The sequence below is a fragment of the Ambystoma mexicanum genome, chromosome 2p (assembly GCF_040938575.1).
Source record: "Ambystoma mexicanum isolate Mex_15411 chromosome 2p, UKY_AmexF1_1, whole genome shotgun sequence".
Taxonomy (NCBI): Eukaryota; Metazoa; Chordata; class Amphibia; order Caudata; family Ambystomatidae; genus Ambystoma; species Ambystoma mexicanum.
This window is the reverse complement of record NC_090923.1, coordinates 1,173,928,165-1,173,952,938: the sequence shown is the minus strand read 5'-3', so window position 1 is coordinate 1,173,952,938 and position 24,774 is coordinate 1,173,928,165. Positions and strand designations below refer to the sequence as shown.

The 24,774-nt window shown below is 46.8% G+C and overlaps 1 protein-coding gene across 1 annotated transcript in view; it reads right to left on the bottom strand.

The window, feature by feature from the left end:
* Positions 1 to 24,774, bottom strand: part of GNL3L (G protein nucleolar 3 like) — a 608,820-nt gene that overhangs the window by 547,766 nt on the left and 36,280 nt on the right. The window contains exon 3 of the mRNA XM_069645327.1: positions 20,711 to 20,824. Within this exon, the coding sequence (XP_069501428.1) occupies positions 20,711 to 20,824 (114 nt within the window). The remainder of the gene's footprint in view (positions 1 to 20,710; positions 20,825 to 24,774) is intronic.

Here is a 24,774-nt window from a genome sequence, read left to right as displayed (position 1 = left end):
AGGGAAGATAAGGGCAACACCACCCCCTGAACGGTTGGGCCTGGGCACGGAGAGGATCTTGTAGCCGTCAGGTAGGAGTGTGTCGAAGCTGGTGGCAGAGCTGGCAGTGAACCATGTCTCAGTGAGACCGAGGACGTCGAGGTCCAGTTCCTCAAGAAGGCGACAGATATCAGAGGAGTGCTTGATGGCAGAGCGAGAATTTAGAGTGGCAATGTGGAGAAGGTTGCCACCCTTGAAAAACTTCCGGGGGGGGGGGGGGGGGGGGGGGTACAGATCAGAGGTACGCCCTGCGGAGGTGTTAGAGAAGGAGTTGAAGAGGGAGCAAGAGAAGGGGCAGGGAGGGAGGGGAGAGGCAAGGTAGCCGAGGACAGAGGAGGGGGGACAGCGGGAGCGGAGAGGAAGTTGATGAGGCGTGGGAAGCGTCTATCAAAGAGGTGAAGGTTGGCCTGAGGGCCTTGGACCAAGACGGTCCCGTTGGCATAGACATTAATGATGCCTTAGAGGAGTGGAAAGGGGCCAAGAGGACATCCCAACGGGTGCCACCATTAATGGGAGAGGAGGAGAAAGGAGAGAGCACAGCGACCATGTGAGGGGTCCATAGGTCAGGTGAAGGCACGAAAAAGAGAATGTCAGTGAGAGTTTCCTTGGAGCAGGCGCTCGTGTAGGTGTCAGCGATAGGGAGGCCTGGGTTGGAGACCAGGATGTCCTTTTTAAACTTTTTCCTACCGGATTTAGTGAGGAGAGCAGGATAGTCAATAGAGAAGCAGTTAGAGTAGATAGGCGAGATAGAGAGTACCATGGAGTAGGAGGGGAGGCGGACGACACGAGTATGCAGACAGGAAGTGAGTTGAGGGCACTAGTTTACCACAATGCAGAGCAAACAGTAATGCGTAGTAGGTCAGGGCCACCTAAGTTTGAGAATCCTGCAAGGGGAGAAAAGCACCCTAGTTTACCAGTAAATTGGAATAGGGGGGGCGAGGCATCATGTGGATGAGGTGAGCAAGGTGAGGAGGGGTAGGCCGGAGAGCGGAGGAGCTGGCGCCTGGCGTCCCCTGCGGACACCTGCAGACACACTGGGAGCCGCAACTGTAAGAGTCGCCCTTGGCCTTGGGGCCCTTAGCCGCAGGGGCTGCCGGGCAGAGGGCTGCCCAGGAAGGGGGAGGTTATAGGAAGAGGGAGGAGAGGAAGGGGAGAGGGGGGGTGTGGGCGGGCAGGGAGGCGGGAGGGAAGAAGAGGAGAACCAGGAAGTGGGAGGGGAGGGGGGATCAGGCAACAACAACGCGCTCGGAGCGCAGAGACAAATGAAACTTTTAAATTCTTTAACAACAACACACTTTCCTCACGGATGGACACGGGCAGGGCTTCCAGGGCCTGCAGTTCCCTCTGGGCTGCCGGCGACCGCTCAACCCACGCTCAGCTGGAACAAGAAGCGAGCAGGGGAGCGGGCGTCGAGTAGCCCAGGAGGAAGGCAGCCAGGCAGCCAATCAGAGGGGGGGGGGTGGGCGGGCAGGGAGGCGGGAGGGAAGAAGAGGAGAACCATGAAGTGGGAGGGGAAGGGATACATTACTCACCGTAATCTTATTTCTGGTGCTTGGATCTGCTTGGATTCTCATGCTCTGCATAGTCTGACATCTAGTGGAAGAAGCGCTGTATTACAAGATTTGTTTTCAAAACTCGAAAACGGACGTCGATGGGCGCGATTAATAATACTATCCCTAGTGGGACGTGTACTGTACCCATGGTCCTTCACACATCGATGTCCCTCAGATTGTTTGTTTCTGACATGCGGTTGCATGAAGTATAGCGCAAGTACAGATGTTGTAAAGCAGAAACAGAAGCCCCAGAAAACATCTATGCGCTTTCTACTCCAGTAGGGGAGGAAGGGTGAGCGTGTGTGAATCTAAGCAGATACAAGCACCAGCAATACAATTACAGTGAGTAATGTATCCCTTCTGGAGCTTGTGGATCTGCTTAGATCATATGCTCTGCATAGATTAGCGAGCAGTATCTGGAGAAGAAGGTGGGAAGTTAGAAGGTACCGCGGCAAAGAGATGTTTTAGGACCGCCTGTCCCACCTGTGAATCTGCTTTATGTTTATGTTTATTGAATTTATATAGCGCTTTAAAATATAACAGGTACAAAAGTGAGAGAAACCTATATACAAGCATGAACAGGTAATTAGAACAATAAGTAGAACTATGTACAAGGGGGGGGAATAGGGTAGAGAAGGGGGTAGGAGAAGAGAGTAACGGTGTAGGATTTGAGGTAGGGGGGATGGAGGGGCGAGGGGAAGCATATATACAAGCATGAACAGGTCATTAGAACAATAAGTAGAACTATTTACAAGGGGGGCGGGGATAGGGTAGAGGAGGGGGTAGGAGAAGGGAGTTACGGTGCTGGATTTGAGGTAGGGAGGGATGGACGGGGCGAGGGGAAGGGAAGGGAGAGTGATCTGGTGTCCTCATTGCCTTTAAGTAGTATGTGTTACTAATTTAAGGTCAGAGGGGAAGGAGAGAGGATGGGGGAAAAGGAGGGGGCAAGGAAAGGGGAGGAGGGGTAGGGAAGGGAAGTCAGGAGGTGGGGGGGTGTAGAAGATGAGCTTTCAGGGAGTGGCGGAAGAATGAGTAGGTAGGGGTGGAGCGGATGGAGAATTTAGAAGGCGTGTCAATGCAGTAATGTTGTGTGAACATATGAATGGAACTCTATGTAGCAGCTTTGCATATGGCTTCTAGAAGGACGTTTGAAATGAAAGCTAAAGTAGCCCCTGTACCTCTGGTAGGGTGTGCCCTTGGTCTAAAAGGTAGAACCCTTCTGGATAGGGAATAGCAGAGTTGTATGCATCCGACTATCCATCTGGAAATGGCACCCTTTGATATGTGATCGCCTTCTCTACCAGACTTTATGGAAACAAAGAGTTGGTCTGTTTTCCTTAGGGGTTATGTTTTGTCCACATAGTAGAAGACCGCCCTCCGTACATCAAGTGTATGGAGGCTTCTTTCTGCTAAGATTGAAGGATTTTGAAAGAAGGTGAGGAGTTCTATGGACTGGTTTACATGGAACTTTGAAATGAACTTAGTTGAAAACCTAGGATGTGTTCGGAGGACAACCTTTCCTTGTGTATGATGAAAAAGGGGTCTTGTAACAAAGGAAACGTCCAAAAAGTCAGAAAAAAAAAAAAGACTGAATTTGGCCCTGTTTGAAAATTCTGAACGGCCAAAAAGTTTGACCAAATCCCCCATTCGGTGGTAACGGCTGCGGGAGGTGTCCCCCGCACCCTTGTTCACTTTATTGTAAGTAGGGGTTGCGTAGGTGCCCCCGCAGCCAGTCCCGTAAAAAGTAAAAAATAAATAAATAAATTAATGTTATTTTCGGAAAAATAACTTTGTCTTTTCTCCCTCGAACATTTCAGCTGCAGACTTCCAACCCTGATCAAGCCTGAAGCTCACTCACCCATTTTATGGAGGTGATAGCTACCAGGAATGCAATTTTATAGGTCAGATGCTTTAGGCTGGCCTTGTGCATAGACTGGAAGGGTTGCCCCATGAGCTTGAAGAGCACAACATTGAGATCCCAACCTGGGGGAGGGTTTGAAATGGGAGGGGGGTGGGGGGGATGAGTCTAGCCTCTTTACCCCTTCCATGAATGCCTTGATGACAGGGACTTTCCACCAGGACTTTCCACCAGGACACCTTGTTCTGTGAAGTGGTGTAAGCCGATAGGGCCGCCAGATGTACCTTTGAGGAATTGAATACTAGGCCGGAGTCTATTAAGTTAAGCATGTAATGTAGAATGTTAGCTGGAGAACATTCTAATGGGTTTAGTGATTGTGACATGTACCAAATCACAAATCTCTTCCACTTATTAACAGTGCATGGTGTTGGGTTTTCGTGCCTCCTTGAGGATATCCATACACCTTTGTGGAAGGTTTAAGTGGCCAAACTATAACTTCAGGAGCCAAGCTGTCAAGTGCATTGATTGTGGGCGTGGGTGCAAGGATGCTCCCTTCTGTTGTGTCAACATGTTGTAAGGGCACGGGAGCTTGATTGGGTCGCACATGGCTAGTTTGAGCAGATGTGGAAACCAAGGCTGTCTCGCCCACATAGGAGCAACCAGGAGGATTAGGGTTACTTGTTCCTGGTGCATCTTCTGCACTATCCTGCTCAGGAGTTGTGTTGGGCGGGAGGGGGAGGAGGGATAAGCATAAGCAAATTTCCCTGACCAGTTCATCCACAGGGTGTTCCCCTTGGACCCTGGCTGGGGAAACCTGCACGCGTAATCTGGGCATGGAGCATTTAGCTTTGTGGTGAACAAGTCTAGTGGGGGGTTGCCACTCGTGATCTTCTGTCTCCATAACATGTCTGCCAGAGAATTGAGTTCCCCTGGAACATGTTGAGATGTTAGAAACATGTTCCTCTTGAGTGCCCACCTCCATATCTTCTGGGATAATTTGGACAGACTTAAAGTGTGTGCCTCCCGGTTTGTTCAGATAGAACATGGCCGTGGTGCTGTCTGTGAGGACCTGCACTGTCTGACCCTGGAGATATTGCTGAAAAGCTTGAAGAGCCTCAAGGGCTGCCAAGAGCTACATGCGTTGATATGTCTCTGGTCAGTGGCAAGTGTCCACTGTTTGGGGGCAGTGTGGTGGAGGTAGTATGCCCCCCAACCCGCGAGTGAGGCGTCGGTTAGGATCGCTTTGGCTGGTGGAGCATGAAAAGGTTTTCCTTTTAACAGGTTGTCCTTGGAACACCAGCGAAGAGCCTGAACCAGGGTTAGCAAAACAACCACTAGATTGTCCCACTGTCTGCTTGCCTAAGACCACTGTTTCGCTAACCATTCCTGCATTGGATGCATGCGCAGGCGCGCGTGAAGAACTAAATAAATGCAAGAGGCCATCATCCTTAGCAAGCGCATTGCTTTGCGTACCGTTATCTGGCGACCGACCTGGTACTGAGGTACCTGCAGCATATTTCATACTCTCTTGCTTGAGGCGAATTGTAGCTCCTCTTTTGAGTCTCGAATAGCCCCCAGAAATGTCTTTGTTTGGCTGAGGATTAGACTTTATTTCTTTTCGTTGATGGAGAAACCCAGATTGAAAAGGAGCTCTATAGTTTTTTGCGTTTTTAGTCTGCAAATTTGAGGAGATTCTCCAGTGATCAGCCAGTCATCCAGATAAGGGTACACTGGGATGGACTTTCTGCGCAGGTGTGCTGCCACTACTGTGAGCACCTTGGTGAACACTCTTGGTGCTGAGGCGATGCTGAATGGGAGTACCTTGAACTGGTAGTGTACTCGCACCATCTTGAAACGCAGGTATTTTACGTGCGCCGAGTGCATTGAAATATGAAAGTATGCATTTTCATGTCCAATATCGCCATGTAGTCCCCCCGTTTCAGGAGTGGAATCACCTCCTGCAGCGTGGTCATGCAAAACTTCTGTGGTTTGACATACTTGTTTCTGGGGCGCAGATCTAAAACTAGGCAGATGGTAAGGTCTTTTTTTGGCACAGGGAAGTACGTTGAATAGATACCCTTGTTTACCTGGTTCGCCTGGACGATTTCAATTGCGTCCTTCTCGAGCAGCGCCTTTATTTCCTCCAGCAGTATGGCTTTCTGCTGTTAGTTTCTTCTATCTTGGTGGCCGGTAAGGTGGTTTCTGGATCAACTAGATGAAGTACCCGCCTGTTACGGTGGACAACACCCATTTGTCCGATGTTATCCCCTCCCATGCGTGGGTGAATTGAGAGATTTGCCTCCTACTGGAGTTGCATGGGAAGGGACCTGAAGCGGCGTGTCATTGTTTGGGAGGGGCTGAGCCTCTGCCAGGGGAGGTTCTGCCTCTGCCTCTTTTATTCCCTCTTTGAAAGCTAGACAAGGAACCCTGGCCTTGAGACTGGTTCCAAGACGAGGCCTGTCCTCCTTGAGTGTAGTTTGAGGAAGGTTGACCACTCTTGTCCCCAAAATCTTTTTGAATTTGGGAAACCCTGTTGGGAAGAAGGTCTGTTAGTCAGTTGCTCAAGGGACTTAAGTCGTACTCACCCATGGCACCCTTTAGGGCGTCCTCCACGGCCTAACTGAATAGGGCGTTTGGTTCAACTGGCATGTTCAGGTGGGTAGCTTTGGTCTCCAGCTTAAACCCTGACTGCATAAGCCAGGCATGGCAATTAATGAGGGTCCCTTCGGCTATGATGCGTCCCGCGGTGTCCGCCGCATCAAGATTGTTTTTCAGGATGCAGCTTGAGACTTGCTTGCCTTCTGAAACCGTTTTAAGCAGCTGGGTCTTCAGTGGTTTTGTGACAGCCTGTAGTTGTTCAAGCTAATCCCATTTGTGGCAGCTGTAACTAGCTAACAAGGTTGTATTGTTGCAATTCTTGTTTGGAACGCTGCAGAGGAAGCTACCTTTCTCCCAAATATATATATCTTTTTACTCTCCTTGTCTGGCGGGACCTCTGCAGATGCCAGGGGAGTGCCCGCCTTTCTTCTGGTGGTAGTAACTACCAGAGAATTCGGTTTGAGCTGGCACCTAATGTACATAGGGTCAGTGGGTGCGGGCCTGAACACCTTTTTCTATTCTTGGATTGACCGGTCTAGTAAGACTAGGTCTTAAGAGAGATGGTTGAATCCGTCTCTGTATTGATTGCAAGAGAGGTATGTATTGCGTGGCTGCCTTTTTGTTTGTCCCCTAGGATGTTTCCCACAAAGTCTTCATCAGCTTGTGTTTCTTCAGTGTCAATGTTGAAATGTTGCACCGCCTTCAGTAACAATTCATTATACTGCTGTTGGTTGTCAACCGGCGAGCCTGGAACCGGCTGGTCCTGATGGTCGGGCGACTACTACATAAAATGTCATCATTTTGGTACTGGTCTTGATCCTGGCTATAGAGATAACCGGGACTCTGCTTGATCATAATAGTTTAGTTTATTATTTTTATAGCGCGCCTAAACCTGAGGCATCTGGGCGCTTGAGCATAGAGAAGATGTTACAGTTACAGTTGTAAGAGACAGTAGTACTAGGGACCAGGTTACAGATGGTCAGTAGCAACAGTCAACAATGCAGGAGATGACAAGACATAATACAAAAAATCTGGGGACTAGTAGTCCTGGATATACAGTGCACAATACGAAAAAGTAAAGTCAAGACTATACATTTAACAAACGGTAACAAAAAATAGTGAATAATATGACATATCAGAAACGCTAAGGCAAGATGGCAAAAAATTACTGATGCAGAAGTGGGCAGGAAATGTTTTCAATTCATGTGGGGTGTTGAGATAATTAAGTGAGGAGCCATTCTTTCACTTTGGATCTGAAAGATCAGAAGGAGGGTTTGGCTCTGGTGGCTGAAGGGAGGGAGTTCCAGCATTTAGCTGCAAAGAGGAGCTTTGTAAAAAATATTATAAAGCGTAGGTGAAACACAAGAGCCTTGGGGTACTCCACAGTGGATGGGAAGTGGGTCAGCGGCTGCTGAGGGTGCAAAGACTCTGGTTGTTCTATTTGACAAGAAGGATTGGATCTAACTAGCAGCATTTGGTGAGAATGCTGCTACGGAAGAAAGGTGTTCAGCCAAGATTCGGTGGTCCACAAGGTCAAACGCTGCTGATAGGTCCAACAGGAGCAGAATGGCCAGACTGCCCTTGTCTATATCTTCATGCATTTGGATCTTTAGATCCAGAAGGGCTGTTTCCGTTCCGTGTCTGGGTCTAAAGCCAGACGGACGCAGGCCGAGTAGGTTATTATCATCCACATTTTTTGGAATTTGGAGATATACTGCTCTGTCTATCAACTTTAAAAGGAATGGGACCATTGTTATGGGTCTGTAATTTGTCAGTCTGTTTGGATATAGGTTGGGTTTTTTTTGAGGTGAGGCATGACCCAAGCATATTTAAGGTTGTTAAGGACTACGCAATTTTTAAAGGATGCGTTGATCAGACCTGAGATGAAAGGTGCCAATTCTTTTGCGCCTTCCTTAATGATTGAGGCACAGCAGGTGTCTCCTTGGCAGTTCGAAGGTTTGAGGCCTGAGATTATGTTTACCACTTCTTCACTAGATACTGGGGAGAAGTGGAAAGAAGGGCAGGGGGGGATGTTGTGGTGTGCGCGGGTTGCGTAAGTGTGTGCTGGACGCGCGACTGTTCTTCTTAGTCTCGGTTTTGTTTTGTAGTAAGGCTAGTTTGTCTGATAAAGCTTTCTGGATTTTAGCACACCAGGTTTTGTCTTTAGTGCAATCTTCTGTGGGAGGTGCTGGAGATTCTCGTTCTCTTAAGATAAAGAGCTCTTTGGTACCAGATTTAGCGTTCTGAATCCTGGTGTTGTACATCTCTTTTAGTGTTGGTGATTGCAACTTTTTAAGTAGCTGCCGCTGAAGCAAAGCTTTCCTTGTTAGCAGAAGACAGGGATTTTCTCCAATTGGCTTCCGATAGTCTTTTGACATTACTTAATGCTTTTAGTTCGGCTGTATACCATTTGTTTAAATGGGCAGCGGGTTTAGCCTTTCGAAGTTTCAATGGTGCAATTATATTCAAGGCGTGTTCTATGGTGCTGTTGTACAGGTCAACCAAGGAAGATGTGTTCGGGTTTGGTTTATAGGTGAGACCGGTAATAGGTTGTAGCAATGGTAGAAGGTTGTCCAACGTTATATTACGTTTGTTCCTAGACAGAGATTGTAGAGCAAGTGCGGCATGGGAGCTAGTGTGGATGTCTTTAGGGATGGAGAAGGTGATGCAGTGGTGGTCCGACCATGTACATGGTACATTGTTGAGGATAGTGGTGGAGCAGTTAAAGTCTGCCAGCCAATCCAACGTTCTAACTTTGGAATTAGTAAGTTTGTTAATGCACTGCTTAAATCCTAGTTGTGTAATGGCGTTGTCTAGTGTGGTGGCATTAGCATCATTGGCATTGTGTAGACCTAGATTAAAGTCACCCAGGAGAATGATTTGCGACCCCACTTTGGTGTTTTGGGTTAGGAGGTGAAAAATATCTTCCTCAGAGGAGATAGCACCCGGGGGTCGATAGAGGTGAAATAGGAGGGTGTGGGTGTCAGAAAGCGGTAGCGGCATTAGCATCATTGGCATTGTGTAGACCTAGATTAAAGTCACCCAGGAGAATGATTTGCGACCCCACTTTGGTGTTTTGGGTTAGGAGGTGAAAAATATCTTCCTCAAAGGAGGAGATAGCACCCGGGGGTCGATAGAGGAGGTGAAATAGGAGGGTGTGGGTGTCAGAAAGCGGTAGTTCTCACTGAAAGGAGTTCCGCTGATGGTAGTCCAATGTTAGGGAATTCTCTGAAGTTCAGATGGCATTTGGCTACAAGGGCCACTCTGCCACCTTTACCGGAGTCTGTCTGAGCGGATGATTGTATAGTTGTCTGGGATGGCAAGGGATAGGGAGGGACCAGCTGCCACATGAAGCCAAGTTTCTGTTACGGCAAGGAAATCCAGATTATTGGAAGTAATGAGGTCGGCAACGTCAAGTGCGTGGGCGACTAGGGAGCGTGCATAGATAAGGGCACCTTTAAGGGTAGAGCATACTTGTATTACAGTAATCCGTGGGGTAAACCATTTTGCGAGGGTGAGTTGGCAAGAGGTAGTCGTTTGGGAACTACTGGTGCTGTTGTAGTCCCTGGAGGCTGATGCTTTATGGGAGCTCTTACTTAAGGGAAAGCGGGAGCCTAATCTTATGTTTCTCAATCTTAGCGCACATGGGACCAGGGGTGTGGGTGGTCTGGCAAAGCAGGTGATCCATTCAAATGGAGTGATTGGGATGGCATTGTTAGGGCCGGCCATTTGCAAGATTGCTGTGGGGCGTGGAAGCATGGGCTATAGACAGGGTAGGAATTTAGTAGGCGCTATGGTCTGAAATCGAGGTAGTAGGGTTGCCATGGTGAGCGTAACTCTCAGTAGGGAAGCCATGAAGGTAGTGGGTGGGATGGCTAGAGGACCAATAGATACTCGGCGTGGGGGCACCGATAATCTGGTGATCACTGAGGTACTATAGGTGGAGCAGCCGGCTGTAAGCACCGTAGATGTAAGTCTGGCAACACAGTTGAGCAATAGTTTAGGTGTGCACAGCACAGTTGATTGAAGGGCTCGATGTGGGCAACACAGTTGAGCAATAGGCTAGTTGTGGGCAACAGTTGAGCAATAGGCTAGGTGTGGGCAACACAATTGTACACTAGTCTAGATGTGGGCAACACAGTTGAGCAATACGCTAGATGTGGACAACACAGTTGTACATTCGTCTAGATGAGGTCAACACAATTGAGCAATAGGCTAGATGTGGGCAACACAATTGTACATTAGTCTAGATGAGGGTAACACGGTTGAGCAATAGGCTAGATGCGGGTGACACATTAGACTGGGTGCAGGAGGTAGTATAGTATGGGCCAGTATGAGCAATGCAAATAGTGCGCAGGATGAGGGCAACAGGTACGCTGACCATAGGGTAGATCGCTTACTGCGGGTGGGGCTCTGAGAAGAGCTAGTAATCATTCAGTGCATAGTAGGTAACCTCACATTGATAAAAATAGAACTATGCTATGTTGGCGGTCCAGTATGGCGTTAATGACTATTTCGGTGTAGATCACAATGTTGGGCCGGCTCACGGTGGTACCACAGGGGCGTGCGTGAGGCAGGATCATAAGCTGTTCATCAAAGCGAATGTAGGACTTCTTGTGGACACTGGTGGAGAAGAGGGACGTGCAACTAGTGTTGGCCAGCTCTTTGGGGTAATCGACTGAGCACTGATGAACGGAGCTTGAAAGCAGTTACTTGGGTAGGGCAGGGAGCATAGAGCGGATGTGGAGGTCCTACCTCAAAGGGTACTTAGCAAGGGTACTTAGCAAGAAGATGTGGCGGTAAGATCGTACGTTCCAACGTGCAAACAGGGCCTTTTCCTTGTGGGCCTTCGCCACAGCAGGCTGGCCTCCGCCTCCTGGCGGATGTGCTGTATTAAAAAAACTAGAGGTGTTGCCTAGCAACGCATCAACAGCCAATGGTCAAATGCGAGTGGCCATCTTACGAGCAGGCAGCTTCAAATGAACGAACAGGATATTGAAAATAGGTTATCCAGCTCAGTGGATCTTCTGGGACCGGGCCCTGGCATGCTCACCATTCAGGTGGATGGTGCGCAGCAAGATGCATGGGGCGAACCAGCTGCTTCTGCAGCGCGAGGGATGGGAAATCCAGCTGCTACTGTAGCACAAAGGAAGAGTCACAGCTGCTCAGAGGAGAGACGACGCTGTAGGGAAAGGGCTCCTGCCCTCTCCGCGATCCTGAGAGAAGTGATTGGGGCTGAGGCGCAAAGGGGGCCTTTTCCTTGCATGCCTTCGCCACAACGGTCCGGCTTCCGCCTGCCAGCCGATGTGCTATATTCAAAAACTAGAGGCGTGGTCTAGCAATAATAATATGGGTCTTGATATTGAGAGCTGCGTTGGGGTGCCGAGGCCGGAGTGCCTAGAGCAGAGCTGCTGGGCTGTGGCTCAAGCCGGGTGTTCTTGGCAGGGGGTGGCTCTGCTGATGCCACTGGCAGTGAGCTATCTCGGAGTAGCGTTAACTGATCTAGGTGTCTGTCCATAAAGTCTATGATGCAGGACATTCAGCCTAAGATCTTGTTGAATTGTTCTGGTGTAAACCGATATTCTGGTGGGAACTTTGAGATGACAGCGCCCTGGGAAGGGGTGACATCCTTAGTAGGGGTGGATTGTGTGGGAAGGCTGTCCCTACGACGCATAGCCCCAGAGCGGGTGTCTAAGGGAGTGGAAGACTCTTGGGTGGCCTCAGGAGTTAATGGCGTCGAAATGTGTTTTTTCGGCGACCGGGCCTTTAGGAGAGATGCAGTGACAGGTTTTTGAATTAGCGCTTGCATTTCCGGTGCTTCATTAGGAGACGACGCTGTGATGCCTTTCGACGCCTGTTCTTCGGTGCACAAAAAGAGGAACTTTTTGTATGCGGTGTCCGAACCGACCTTTTGTTTCGGTTTTCGGGAGCTGTCCATAAGCAAAAGCGTGCGCGATGGCCCAGAGGTCATTGAGGAACCTGAAGCTTTATCCCCAGTCACTGCATGGCCCCCGACATGGTCTTCAAGAGTCGGCCGCGGGGCATGTCTTTAGCGCGTTTATGCTTAGGTGTGCTGTGGCCGCCAGGTGTCGTCTCCATCACAGGACCGCGAGCCTGCTTCTCTCAGTCTGGGTAAACAAAGGGGTGTACCCTTCCTAGTGAACAGTGCTCAAGGCAATTATTCTATTGGACAGATACAGGGTTCTAGGCCTGTCCGCAATTTTGTGTGAAGGTTGGTCGGCTGAGTAGCAGATCCAAACATAAGGTCAAAGGTATGCTAACCGCTCACTGAGTTAGAGAATACAAAGAATAGCAAGCAAAAATGTATTTGCTAGTCATACAAACAGACACTTAGTACATAAAACTTAAGAAAAAGATGCTGGGAAGTACAACATACATATACAAGAAATAATAAAAATGAATAATACCATCAGTTAACAAAAAAGGTGTCATATTTACAACAAAGTGAACATAAAATGCTGTATTGTTAGTATACAGATAAATCTCAACAAATATTTAATTATTGTATAATAATATACATATTCGTGTGGACACATAGGTACTTTGTGAATGAATCCAAAGGCCAAGATTGTCAGGTGCTGTTAGGATACAGTGACATATTCTGAGACATTAGGTCTGGGGAAAATTAGTATAGAAAGGTTTTTGGAAGTTATTATGAGTTTAATTTTAAAACAGCCAATTTTGCCCTTAACATTCATTGCAGTCTATGGAGAATGCCCCAAGCCAAGATGGAGGTCCTCAGTCTAAGTTCTGATTGGCTGGTGATTGTTTATAGGGAAGACAGTGAACATTCTAAACTGCCTTTCATCGTCTTTGCCCAGCTGAGAGGTCGTGTATTAAGCTGCTCCTGCTTAACTTGTTCAGGGGTTTCAAGTTTCAAGCGGTCGAGCGGCTTATTTGGAAAAGCAAACAGGAATCTTGCGGAGATTCATTTTGGCACTGAACAGGAGTAAGAAGATTTCGAGTTATCCAAAAAGAAAAAAGTTTCAAAGACTCTTCACAAGATAAGTCCTTTTAAAACTCAAGACTCTTTCTATAATGTCATTGTAGAAGATTTAATCTGATTTTCAAGTTCATATGAAAAATATTTACTAAGAACTATATTGCTGTCGCATGTTTGGCTTTGCTACGCTACGTTTTCTATCAAGCGCGTGGTTTTTCCGTTAACAAAAGCCTGCGCGTGAGAGTCTTCGCTTGAGTATCTAGCGCGAGCTCTATGGTGTCGCGTGATACTCTTGTGCGTGTGTTTTTTCTACCCGCGGTTGGATTTCCGCGCGTGTGCATCTTGTATTAAGCGCGTGTGGATTTTTCCCGCTGTTCCGACTTTACCGCGTGTGCGTGTGTTCGCATCTTGGACTAAGCGCGTGTGGATTTTTACCCGCGGTTTGTCGTCAGCGCGTGTGCGTGTGCTCGCATCTTGGACTAAGCGCGTGTGGATATTTCCCGCGGTTGAACTTCAGCGCGTGTGCGTGTTTTCGTTTAATCGCGTGTGGATTTTGTCCCGCGGTTTCGACTTAGCGCGTGTGAGTGTTTTCGCATTCTGGACAAAGCGTGTGTGGTTTTTTCTCTCACGGTTCGATTTCAGCGCGTGTGAGTTTACTCGCTCCTTGGATAAGCGCGTGTGGTTTTTTCCTGCGGATTAACCTACAGCGCTTCAACGATCTTCACTCAGTTTGGATCCCTATGCGAGTTCAAGAGATTTCCACGTGAGATTTTTGACGCAAGTTTCAAGAACTGTTTATTTAAGTAAAAACACTCTAAAAAGAAATTAATAAGAAGAAATATAAATACTTTCCAGAAACACTAGAACTTCCATTTACTTTTAATGAACTTAAGACTTTGTTCAAGCTTCTTGAGTTTAAAGAAGATTACCTGCAAAGTTAATTTCACATTCATGGACCTACTAAGAAGGCTGAATGATCGTTGAGATTCAAGTCAACTAGTAAGGAAGTCTAGTCAGCTTATCACTTCTCTGGGCATTTTGTAGAGAAGTTCCAGGTATGGTTTTTACTTTATTTGGTAAAGGATATTGATACTTAAGGTTAGTATAGTGCCTCATGAATAACAAGGTGTATTATATGTTTATGTTTTACCACAGGTGAAGAACCAGCTAGTCTTAGCTTCCAGCCTGGTGTTTGTTAATTTGTCCCTTCCCCCTTTCCCCTGGAAGTGAGGTAAACTGAGCAGTTTATAGTATCAGCTCAGAGTGCCACATTTTGGGTGGATTGTCGGGGTCTCAGCAGCTTCTGCAGACACCAGGATCTCAGCCTGACAGAGATAAAGGCAAAGGGGGCGATATCATCGCCCAATTTTCAAGGTGTCCTGATTAGTGGAGAGTTTCCTAGTCAGGTTCAGTATTTCTTCTAGTTATAACAATATATGTTCCAGGGTCCTATGGAAAACAAGATATCTTTAAAGCCAACGTGGCAGAGACTGAATAAACAGTCTGGTTCAAACGGGAACCATTACACGCAGGTGTTCCCGGATTGTTACACGTTTCGGCGGATGTGCAGTAAAGTAGCGTCCGCCTTCATCAGGGCTCCGTAGGGGCGACCCTGCAAAGTGTATAGAGAACTCCAGTGAGTCATTTTGTGGGATGCCAATAATCATAGGGCATAAGTGATAATACACAGGTTCTCAAAACACCGTGCCGGCGGCTTACCTGCCGGTGCTAAATATCCCAAAATCTCAGTTTTCGATCACTAGAGGGCGTGGTACTGAGCAAGGAAGGTCCTCGAATGGGTCCTGCTGGAGAATGTGCAGGCCCAAGGCAGTAGTCGTGGTCTACAACGTGGTTCTGTGTAGAAGACAAAGAGAAAATAGAGTGGTACAATGGGAGCTGTTGTGTGACCCTCACTACTGGAGTGTCCTGCGGGCAAATACCATTGTTTGGTAAACCAGATACATAGGGAAAGTACCTGCAGGTCGGAAAGTGATGATTCACTGGGTGATGAGTAAGTTAAAGTTGAAGTGTTGAATTTCTTCAAAACAGCTGGCTATTTGCTGAAGCGAGTCCTAGAGAGGTCCGGGACAGGGAAGGAGAAGAAAAGCCCAAAGTGAGGTGGGAAACCAAGGCTAACTGTCAAAATAACAGTTGATGAATAAGTTACATGCGCTTTCCATGCTGTGTAGAGGAGACAAATGCGAGGCGAGAGATTTCACCAAAGTCATATGAACATTAACAGGCTAGCAGGGTGCACTAGTGGCATTCGCGTCATGGTGTGGGTAAAGAGGGAATTAATGTAACTCCTGACGTCCTTATGGTGTATGCAGGCATAATGTCCGTGACCGTGTGCTGAGAATGCAGAAGGTTGCTTGGGTGAGCTACGAACGGACCAATTACGTCACCCGATGTGCATTAGTGCCCAACTAGGCAAACTCAAAAGCAGTGATCTGAATACCTTGTCAGACGGCTCAGACAGTCCACCTGTGCACGGGGAAAAACGCTGTCCGACCGGCTGTGACCGCGAATGCGCGTTGTCAATGGTGGCGCGAGCGCAGGGTGTTGTTGTTGAAGAACCGGCGTCCCTAGCAACCGCGCATGCGCAGAGCCCGAAGCTCTGTGACGCTGGCCAATCCCCTGTGACACGGAAGCGTAGTCGAGCGAGTTTGCGGAAGCGCATTCTCGCAGGTTTGTTGATATGTTAGTAACCATGGTTACCCGGGAGGGACAGTTCGGGTCTGTAATGGCTAGACAGCTGCTCATGGTGAGGCAGAATCTCGTCCCTCGAGACTGATTAATGTGAAAAAGGTAATAATAATAAGTCCCGACACAATGGTGTGGGGGACATAGAAAACTGGTTAGTGGTAGTGGGGCACATGGTCCTAGTGAGTAGTGTACCGCCGCCCCAGTAGGTGTGGCTGCTAACACGCAAGTCCACAGGGGCTGAAAAAGCCCGTTGAGGACACATTGCACATGTGGTGGTACAACGTGTCCGGGGGTGCAGGGAGGGTGCAGCCAAGTGGGGTGCATTGTGAGGTACAGGGCAACAAGCTCCTCATTGGTGAAGTGGCTTAAATGAGGGGCTGAAAAGTCTCATTCAGACCATGGTGGTATGTGTCTAGACGGTGGATCCATCTGGATTCTTTTTTTAGAAGGCTGCGTTGGATATCCAGCCTGCCTTTCGCTTTTTCCACCACCCACCACAAGATGTTGTTGGGGGTGTGGTTCATAGTCAGATAATGCTCCACTAAGGGAGCTGTCAGATTTTTACATCTGATTTCAGAACGGTGTTCCGAAATAAGAGTGCCGACTGCCCGGGTGGTCTGGCCTACGTACCTGAGTCCACACGGGCACTCAATACAATAGATCACGTTGTGGCTTTTACAGTTGGACAGATCTGAGGGTCCATTGTCATGCACCGATTGAGAAAGTTCATCTTCTTTGTGAATTTGCACGCGACACAACTGCCACATGGGTGGTGACCTTAGGGTCACGGACAAAGTGTGCGGGAACTGCCGCATGTGGTATCTGGTTGGTAAAGAGAGTGGTACCAAATGTTCTCTTATATTCTTGGCACGTTTAAAGGCGAACCTCGGGGGCTGTTCGTCCGGTAGGTTTAAACTTGCTATATGCCAGTGTTTCTTGACAATTTTCTTTAATTGTGCCGTATTGTGCCAAACGTTACCACACATGTCATGCGGGTCTCAGTGGGCGAGAGGTCTTTCCGTTCTGGATGGATGAGAATGTCTTGATTGGTATACCGGGCTCGTTTCCTGGCCTGTGCGAGTTGTTTTTTTGGGTTTTGGGTAGCCTCTAGCTTGTAAACGAGCAGAGAGGGCTTCCGAGTGGCATTTGTAGTCCACAATCGAGGTGCAATTCCTCCGGATGCGGAGGAATTGTCCGTAAGATAAATTATCTCTAGTATGGGATGGGTGGTTGCTAGTATAGTGCAGGAGGGTATTCCTGTCCGTAGGTTTACGATAAAGATCACATTGTAAGGTTCCCTCCTTGTGTCTGATGATTAGATCAAGGAAATTAATCTTGGTGTTGTTATTGTCGATAGTGAATTGTATATCCCTTTTACAGGTATTCAGCCAGGTCCAGAAGGCTTTTAGCTCAATGTCAGTGCCAGTCCAGATGAATATGACATCGTCGATGTAGCGATGCCAATTAGTGATCTGCGCCTGCCATTGGTTCTGGTCTGATAAGATGTAATCATTCTCAAATTTGGCCATATACAATATTGCCAGGCTGGGGGCGAATGCCGCGCCCATAGCCGTTCCTTTAGTCTGTAAATACATTACATTATCAAAAGTAAAAAAGTTTTTACATAATGCAATCTCCATTAGTTCCAGTACAAAATTGATCGGGGTCTTACGGGGGGTGGAGTCAGCAGACATCCACTCTCGGGCATACTCAATGGCATCTGCTTGGGGGATATTTGTGTATAAGGACTTTATGTCCATTGTCACCAAAAGCTGACCTGTGGGGTCAAAGGTGAGGCCCTCAAACACTGAAATAGTGTGTGTTGTGTCCTTTAAGTATGTGCGTGTTTGTGTGCTGATGGGTTGGAGGAAATGGTCTACAAACTTGCACAGGGGCTCCAGAATGGAGCCGCAGCCAGATGCAATCGGGCGACCAGGTGGGTTCAGAGGGTCCTTATGTATTTTCGGTAGGGCATAAAAACATGGAGTTCTCCCCGTTGGTCTAGTCAGAAAAGCTGCCTCCTTATCAGAGATCCAGTCTCTTTCTTGTGCATAGGCAACTGCGTTGCTTATTTCCTGACAGATGTCCTTTGTGGGATCTTTGCGAAGGATGCTGTAGCTATCTCTATCGTTGAGTAGCAGCAGTACCATGTCTTTATATTGTTTATTGTTCATTATCACCAGACCTCCTTCTTTGTCTGAGGAGGTAATGATGATCTTTTTGTTGTTTTGTAGTGACGTCAAAGCTCTTCTCTCCGCTATACTAAGATTGTGTTTAGTTCTCATGGTTCTGGTTTTTAAACGGTCTAGGTCCTCTAAGATGCATCTCTCGAATGTGAGAAGATCGTAGGGGACCTGGCCATCAGTTGGGGTGAAGGTGGAGGGCTGGTGAAGGCCAGTGTCATCTTAATCGATTTCTTCATCCAGGCCATGTTCATGGAAGAAAGTACGCAGTCTCACTTTGCGGAGAAAAGTGCGTACCTGCATTTCTACATCGTACCAGTCTGTAGGAGCTGTTGGTACGAAGGATAGGCCTTTGGATAGTACAGATAATTCGGATTCAGAAAGTTCAATTCCGGCTAGGTTAAAGACAGGAGTTGTTAGGGCATTAACAGGGGTGTTCAGTACCTCTGTCGACGCCGGCGTTGATTTGTTCTGCCTCCGCGAGCGGGAAAACCCCGTTGTGGTTGTGCCCATTGGGAGTTGCCAAAGCCTCCACCTAAAAAAGGAAAGAAGGCCGGGGGAGGTTGAGGGGGATATGGAAATTTTGCCTGTTGTGGCCTAGATTGGTGGTCAGAGGAGGACCCACTATTAGAACCTGAGAAGTTGACGCCCCTACGTCGGTTTCTCTGTGGTCTTGTGTTGGGGTTACCAGATGTCGTCCCCTGGTTAAGGGGCCTGTACTTGGGGTCCGGACGGATCTCGATCGCCCTCGCCTTCCATCACGTCTATGGACGCCTTGGCCTGCATAGCGTGAGCGGACCAGCGTTTCGTCAGCTGAACTTTTAGGGTTTTCGTCCGGAAAAGCAGTCAAGATTTACAATGCTTTTCGGCGTGATCCCACGGGAGACAGTGGTTGCACACACAGTGAGTGTCTTTCCACAGAAACTTTCAACAGCAAGAGGTACAAAATTTAAAAGGGGTTCTGTCCATTATGTATAAACAGGGCAGTTGGGCAAAAAGAGAAGAAAGGGGCTAACAGAATAAACAGTCTCTAAAAGGAGTCAGTATAGGGAACCTCCCTACTGTACTGGGTCGAAGCCCGAAGAGGCCCGTAAGGCCACGTCTAGGCATCGATCAATCAGTCGTTGACGCTATGTGTGTTCGTTAGGAGCCGTCGAGTGGATGAACAGTCGTGCGGCGAGGCAAACAATAAAGGAAAGGAAGACATTCTACCAATAGAACTTTAGTAAATCAAAAGGCATCAGCCTAGAAGAGAATTCCACATTTGCTACCGACATCAATGGCGGAAAGAAACAATCTGAGGGACTTCGGCGCGTGAAGGATCATGGGTACAGTACACGTCACACTAGGCATAGCATTACTAATCACGCCCTGTCGACGTCTGTTTGAGTTTCAAAAACAAATACTCTGCTACTTCCACTAGATGTCAGACTATGCAGAGCATGTGATCTCAGCAGATTCACAAGCTCCAGGAACACTGATATACTAAGGTTCATTGATCATTGATATAATTCCTGATAAGCAAGCACACAAGGCCACACAACTATTCTATGCAGTCAAATAGACATTTAGGGTATAATTGTCATCATGTATCCCAAGCTGCTGGTATTATTCCATAAAATCTTTGCTCTAATCTACTAATCTTTCTAAGCAGTGCTCAACTAGTCCTCATCGCATACCCCACAATAAGCATGATCTCTCCTAAAGGTAGGTAGAGTGGCATAGCTAATAGGCTTTACTTTCAGGAAGAGGTAGTAGGTATGTTCTCGTTTCTCTCAACCAAGCTCTGAAATTCTATGCCCAGATGCAAAAACACAGATGAAAACCACGCGGCCATCAAAGCAATCCTAAAAACCTTGATAGTTTCTGTGTAGATCCAAAGCGGTCAAGGTAAACCACTTTGTCTGTTGATAGTGTCATGATGGTGACACCAGCACAACAGCATTAAAATTCCAATTGTACCCAATCACCTTGGTCTGACCTCAAACAGAAGCTTTTTCACTTTAACAATGGCTAGACGTCACTATCCGCTGCCCAGTCACACAAACATGCCACAGGCCTGCAAACAACTGGTTCCAGGAAATAGGACTTAATGTCAGTAGCCCTGGCGTCCTTAAATGAAAGTGGAATGCCAAGAATCTTTCGGCATCAGAGACTAAAACCAAGTATTTCGACAACATCGGATCATAAAAAGGTTCTCAGTATATAGTTCTCATCTCAAATCCTCATTAACGTACTCATGTCTATATCTGTCTCCAGTTTAAAGTACTCACACAATAAACACGTGCACATTTGCAGCAAGTTACTAACCAGGTCTTCCCAGCATTTACTTCAGCTGATCGAGCTTGGACTCTGTTTTCCAGATTAAAAAAACAAACAAAAACAAAACCCAAGTGCATATACAACTTACCACCTAGAATCCACAGACACTCAGGTAATTCTGGCCTTCAAGCATCAACGCCACAGGTTGCACATCTCCCTTTCACTGTATATCACTAACAACCCCATTTTATTCTTGCAGACCTACATGCAACAAGGCCACAAAATGGCAAAGATGTACTATTATTCAATACCACTTTACACGACATTTAAATTAACTGTGTTTAGAAATAGCTTGAAAGACACCCAGAGGTGTTTTAGTGGGTTTCAAATGTGGGCTTGAAGCATGTTGAACACTGCTGAGCCACTGGATACTAGAATGGGCCTGGCTTGCCATCTCCACCTCAGAGTTGGGATCTACTGGAGGCTTGTCAGGGACAGAGTGTAATCAGCATGGTGTCACACTGCTTTCGGACCATCGGTCTCTCACCCGTTTCTTCTTCTCTTCTGCCGCTCTTTTGACATGGTCTGCAAACTGGGACAGGTTAGGCAGCCCCGCATTCTTGTTAGCAACATTTTTCCCCAGCTGCTTGGCTCCTTTTGCCTGCGGAAAGAGTAGGGGATAGTTTACTTTATCAAAATCAGAACTGAGAATTCCTTCAACATCCTTGGATTTATGACCTTGCATGTTGGGCCATCCTAAATTGAGACTAACATTGGGATACAGTTTTTTAGGGAGATTTCTCTCCAGCCCTAACTTAAGGGCCACAAATCAACAAACAAACAGTAGACAAAGCCATGGCCTAGATTACTACCTTGCGGCTGAATGCCAGGACTAGATTCTCAGAGGGATATTGGCTTTGTATATTGCATTGGCCACAGGAACTCACAAGGGGCTAAAGAAAAGGCAAATCAACTATAAAGTTAATAGGTTTATAATACATGGCAGCATGAAAGATTCATATACAACTCTGTAAATAATTATTGCATTACAGTCTAGTTATTAATAAGAAAATTAAATGACATTATTAATGTAACTGTTATTCATTCATTTATAGTTGAGTTGTGAGGTCAGAATGCCTAATGCTTGAGCCACCACAGAGCAGAATTCAAGCTGTCACTTTCACATTTTAATTAAACCAGTGACTAGCTTTTCAAGTTCCTTTCTTCTAAAATACCTTTGTGACACTTTACAGCTTTTAATCTCTATTCATGCAAATATTTATTTTAAAGCACAATAGCTTTTTAAAGATTTTTCGACAACACATTAAAAGCTGCCTAGTGGGGTTTAATTGCAGCATCTCTTAAAATTAGATCAAGAAAGAGACCAGGTATATAAAAGGAGACTTCTTTCTATGGCCATATATTATGATGGAATAAAATACTCCCTACCGTACACAAAAAGAATACTGCAAGTCACATTGAAGTTCAGTGACCTTAAAAAGGGAACTCAATTTTTGGCCTCTTCACCCTATTTGGTCAAAGAACTTCTCTAAGACTTGCAATATCCTGCTCACATATGGTGAGTTGGTACTATGTGTCATATATCAAGACTTGGCGTTTCTAGTAGCAAGCTTTGTAAGTTTAAGAGATTTGGCTAAAATCCACATCGGAAACAATACTTACAATTGATTGATCTATGCCTTCTGAAAAGTCTTTGGGCATTTCTCAACAGCTCAATACACATGAACAAAGAATACAATTCTTTGCTATAGACACATAACCGGTCAGTTCACACATAGCCCATGTGAACCGGAAACACCTAGGAATAAGGTGTTCTGCTTTGCTAGTGCGATTGGTCACTGGGTGGATTTAATAAAAACACAAGTAGAGAGGAGCCAATGCCTTTATGTACTCTGTGTGAAAGGTTTGGATGAAAACCTACTTTACAGGGAACACATTCAAAATGGGGGATTCGAAGACAATATTGGTAGAATACTGGAGTAAAGCAAATCCAAGATGGTCCTATTCGAAGAGGACTAAATTGTCCCATGGCCAATGTCCAGTCCCCATTTTAATTTACAGGGTTTGGAATGCATACACCCATGAAAGCAGCCTTTACATCAGTCAGCCTCAGGGAAGTTTAAATGGCCCAAGCACACCTCTTGCCTTGGTATTGGCAGATGGTACCATTTTTGAGTAGTCTTTAAAGATTCTTTAGCCTATGAACTAATAGGGCAAAGCCAGTTCCATTAACATTTTACCCTGAGGGTTTCTAGAAGCTTTACTGAGCAAGAACTTGTAGCTTTCCCAAATAAAGGAGAGAACCCTGGCAGTCTTTTCTATGCTTCAGCAGAGCAAGCCCTTGCAATCATCTCCCCTTGCACTAGGGATCCTCTGGGTAGGATTTCCCCCACCCCCAACTCCCACCTATGTATAAGTCATGCTTCAGTGATTAGAACCCCCCCAAGCCAAGGTTTTCTCCAGTTGCCTTCTTTAGTTGGCTCTGTTGACTTTGCAGCTACCACTCGTTGGTGCTATAGCCCCCAGTAGGCAGTTATTTGGCTCTTTCTCAAGGCATAGCTCTTTCCAGCCTTTGCATCAATGTCCCAGCAGGCTTTCTACTCTAGCCTTTCCTATAGCCATTCCCCTTTCTTAAATGTGGCTCATTTGACTTGTACATCATCTCTTCCAATATGTGGCTCATTTGGGTTGATCACCTCAGGGTCTTCCTCTCCTCCACCTCCTCACTGCTATCCTAGGCTTTGGAATGAATTGCCTCAATGTGTGGGTTGGTGACCGTTTTGTTATTAGTTTAGGTTTCTCTGATCGGTGCGTGCCAAATCGTTTCACCTCCACCCCAGGTGTATGTTCCCTTTTTTCACTTATGTCCAAGTATTGTACTCTTTTGGACAACCTAATTTGGCTATTGTCCAGGTTTCCGTGGTCTGAGGTCTCAAATAGCCAGCCTTACATCTTAGGATCAAGCACTGGTGCCATGATGGATGAGCAATCCTGCATTTCCACTGACAACAATATGCGTTTGTTCCGCTATGTATTCACGGTAGGGATCAGCTCTGTGATCCACTTCAGGCTTTTCCAAGGTGCAAGCATCAAAGCCCCATTTCATTAGCAGACCTGCAGTCTGGCCGTGATGTTCTCTGCATTTTTCCTGCGTGTTTTGTACGCACAGTAACCCTTTTTGGTGGACCTATTTTTCTTTGTGTTTCTTCCCTCTGCAAGTACCTTCTGCACATAAATACAGTAATGGGCAGTCTCCCTCACCTCCCATGAGAGATGGGTGGCACTATGAATCTTTCTTTGCATCCTTGTAAGGGTGACCAAAGAGCAGGTAGAGAATTGCGGGCGGATGGATGCCGGTTCTGATGTCAAGGGAGAGGTGGTGGTGGTGGTGGGGAGGGGGGGTTGTGTAGGAGTGATGAGATTTCAGAGAGGGTTCAACTCTGTTCCCCCATTGTTCCACTGGGCTGCCCATGACATCAGAACCACCATCCATCCTCCCGCTCTGCTCTACCTTATCCTCTCTCTCCCACCTACAATTCCTCAACCTACTATCACTCGGCCGTGCCTCCAGATTCCCCCATAAACCCCATACCCTACTAAAAGAAATTATTAACAACCTGAGCTGGCGACATCGCAAGATCTGTCGTCAACACATCACTTACTTCCGGCACATTCCCAGCAGAATTAAAAACCTCCAACATCAAGCCCCTGCTCAAATAGACCTCCCTTGACACTTCTGTCCAGACCAATTACAGACCCATCACAAATAACTGATTTAATGCTAAATTAACTGACCGAGTGGCATTTTCACAACTATTGTACTTGTCATTTATATAGCAACTTTTACCATCAATGCTCTGCTAGGGGGAACACCCTCAGAGGACCAAAGTCCAGTGTGTTGAAGGTCATAGAGTAAGATTAGGATGAGTGTGCATTTGGCCAAATAAGGCTTAGAAGGGATGGCCATGTGATCAGGCATCTGGATGGGTGCTGAGAGGAGTCAGGTGATTGCGTGAGTGCTCGATACTCGCTATGTTTTCAGTGTGCCCAAATTTGTCACAGGTCTGCGCTGCATTCTGTTGTCATAGGTTTTGAGGTGTAGTATGTGTTTTGCTTTCACAAACTGCAAGGATATATTACACATAAATCTTAGCTGTCTTTTCCCCCAGTGCACTGAATGAAAACCTTGGTTGCTGGTGACCAATTATTCACACAGACACCCAAATGCACTGCTAAATGGCTCTTTACGGCCTCTTTATTCATACCATTGACAAAAACAATAAATTAATGAACAAATATAACAAAAGAACAAGTTACTTACCCCTGGTAATGTTCTTTCGACTGGATGTTCCTCCCATGTATTCCTCATCTTTGACATCTCCAAAATCCAGCTTAGGAAAACATTTTCGGCAGAGGGCGCTGTGCGTTGATGCACTAAACTCGATGTCCCTCGAGGGCCTCTGACTCGAGGATAATGACTCGAGCGCCTTGCCTACTCTCAACTTTCTGCTTTCGTCTCATCCCACTCCCTCCTCCCCACCTCTCAATCTGGTTTCCGCCCTAAACACTCCACTGAGACTGCCCTCAAAT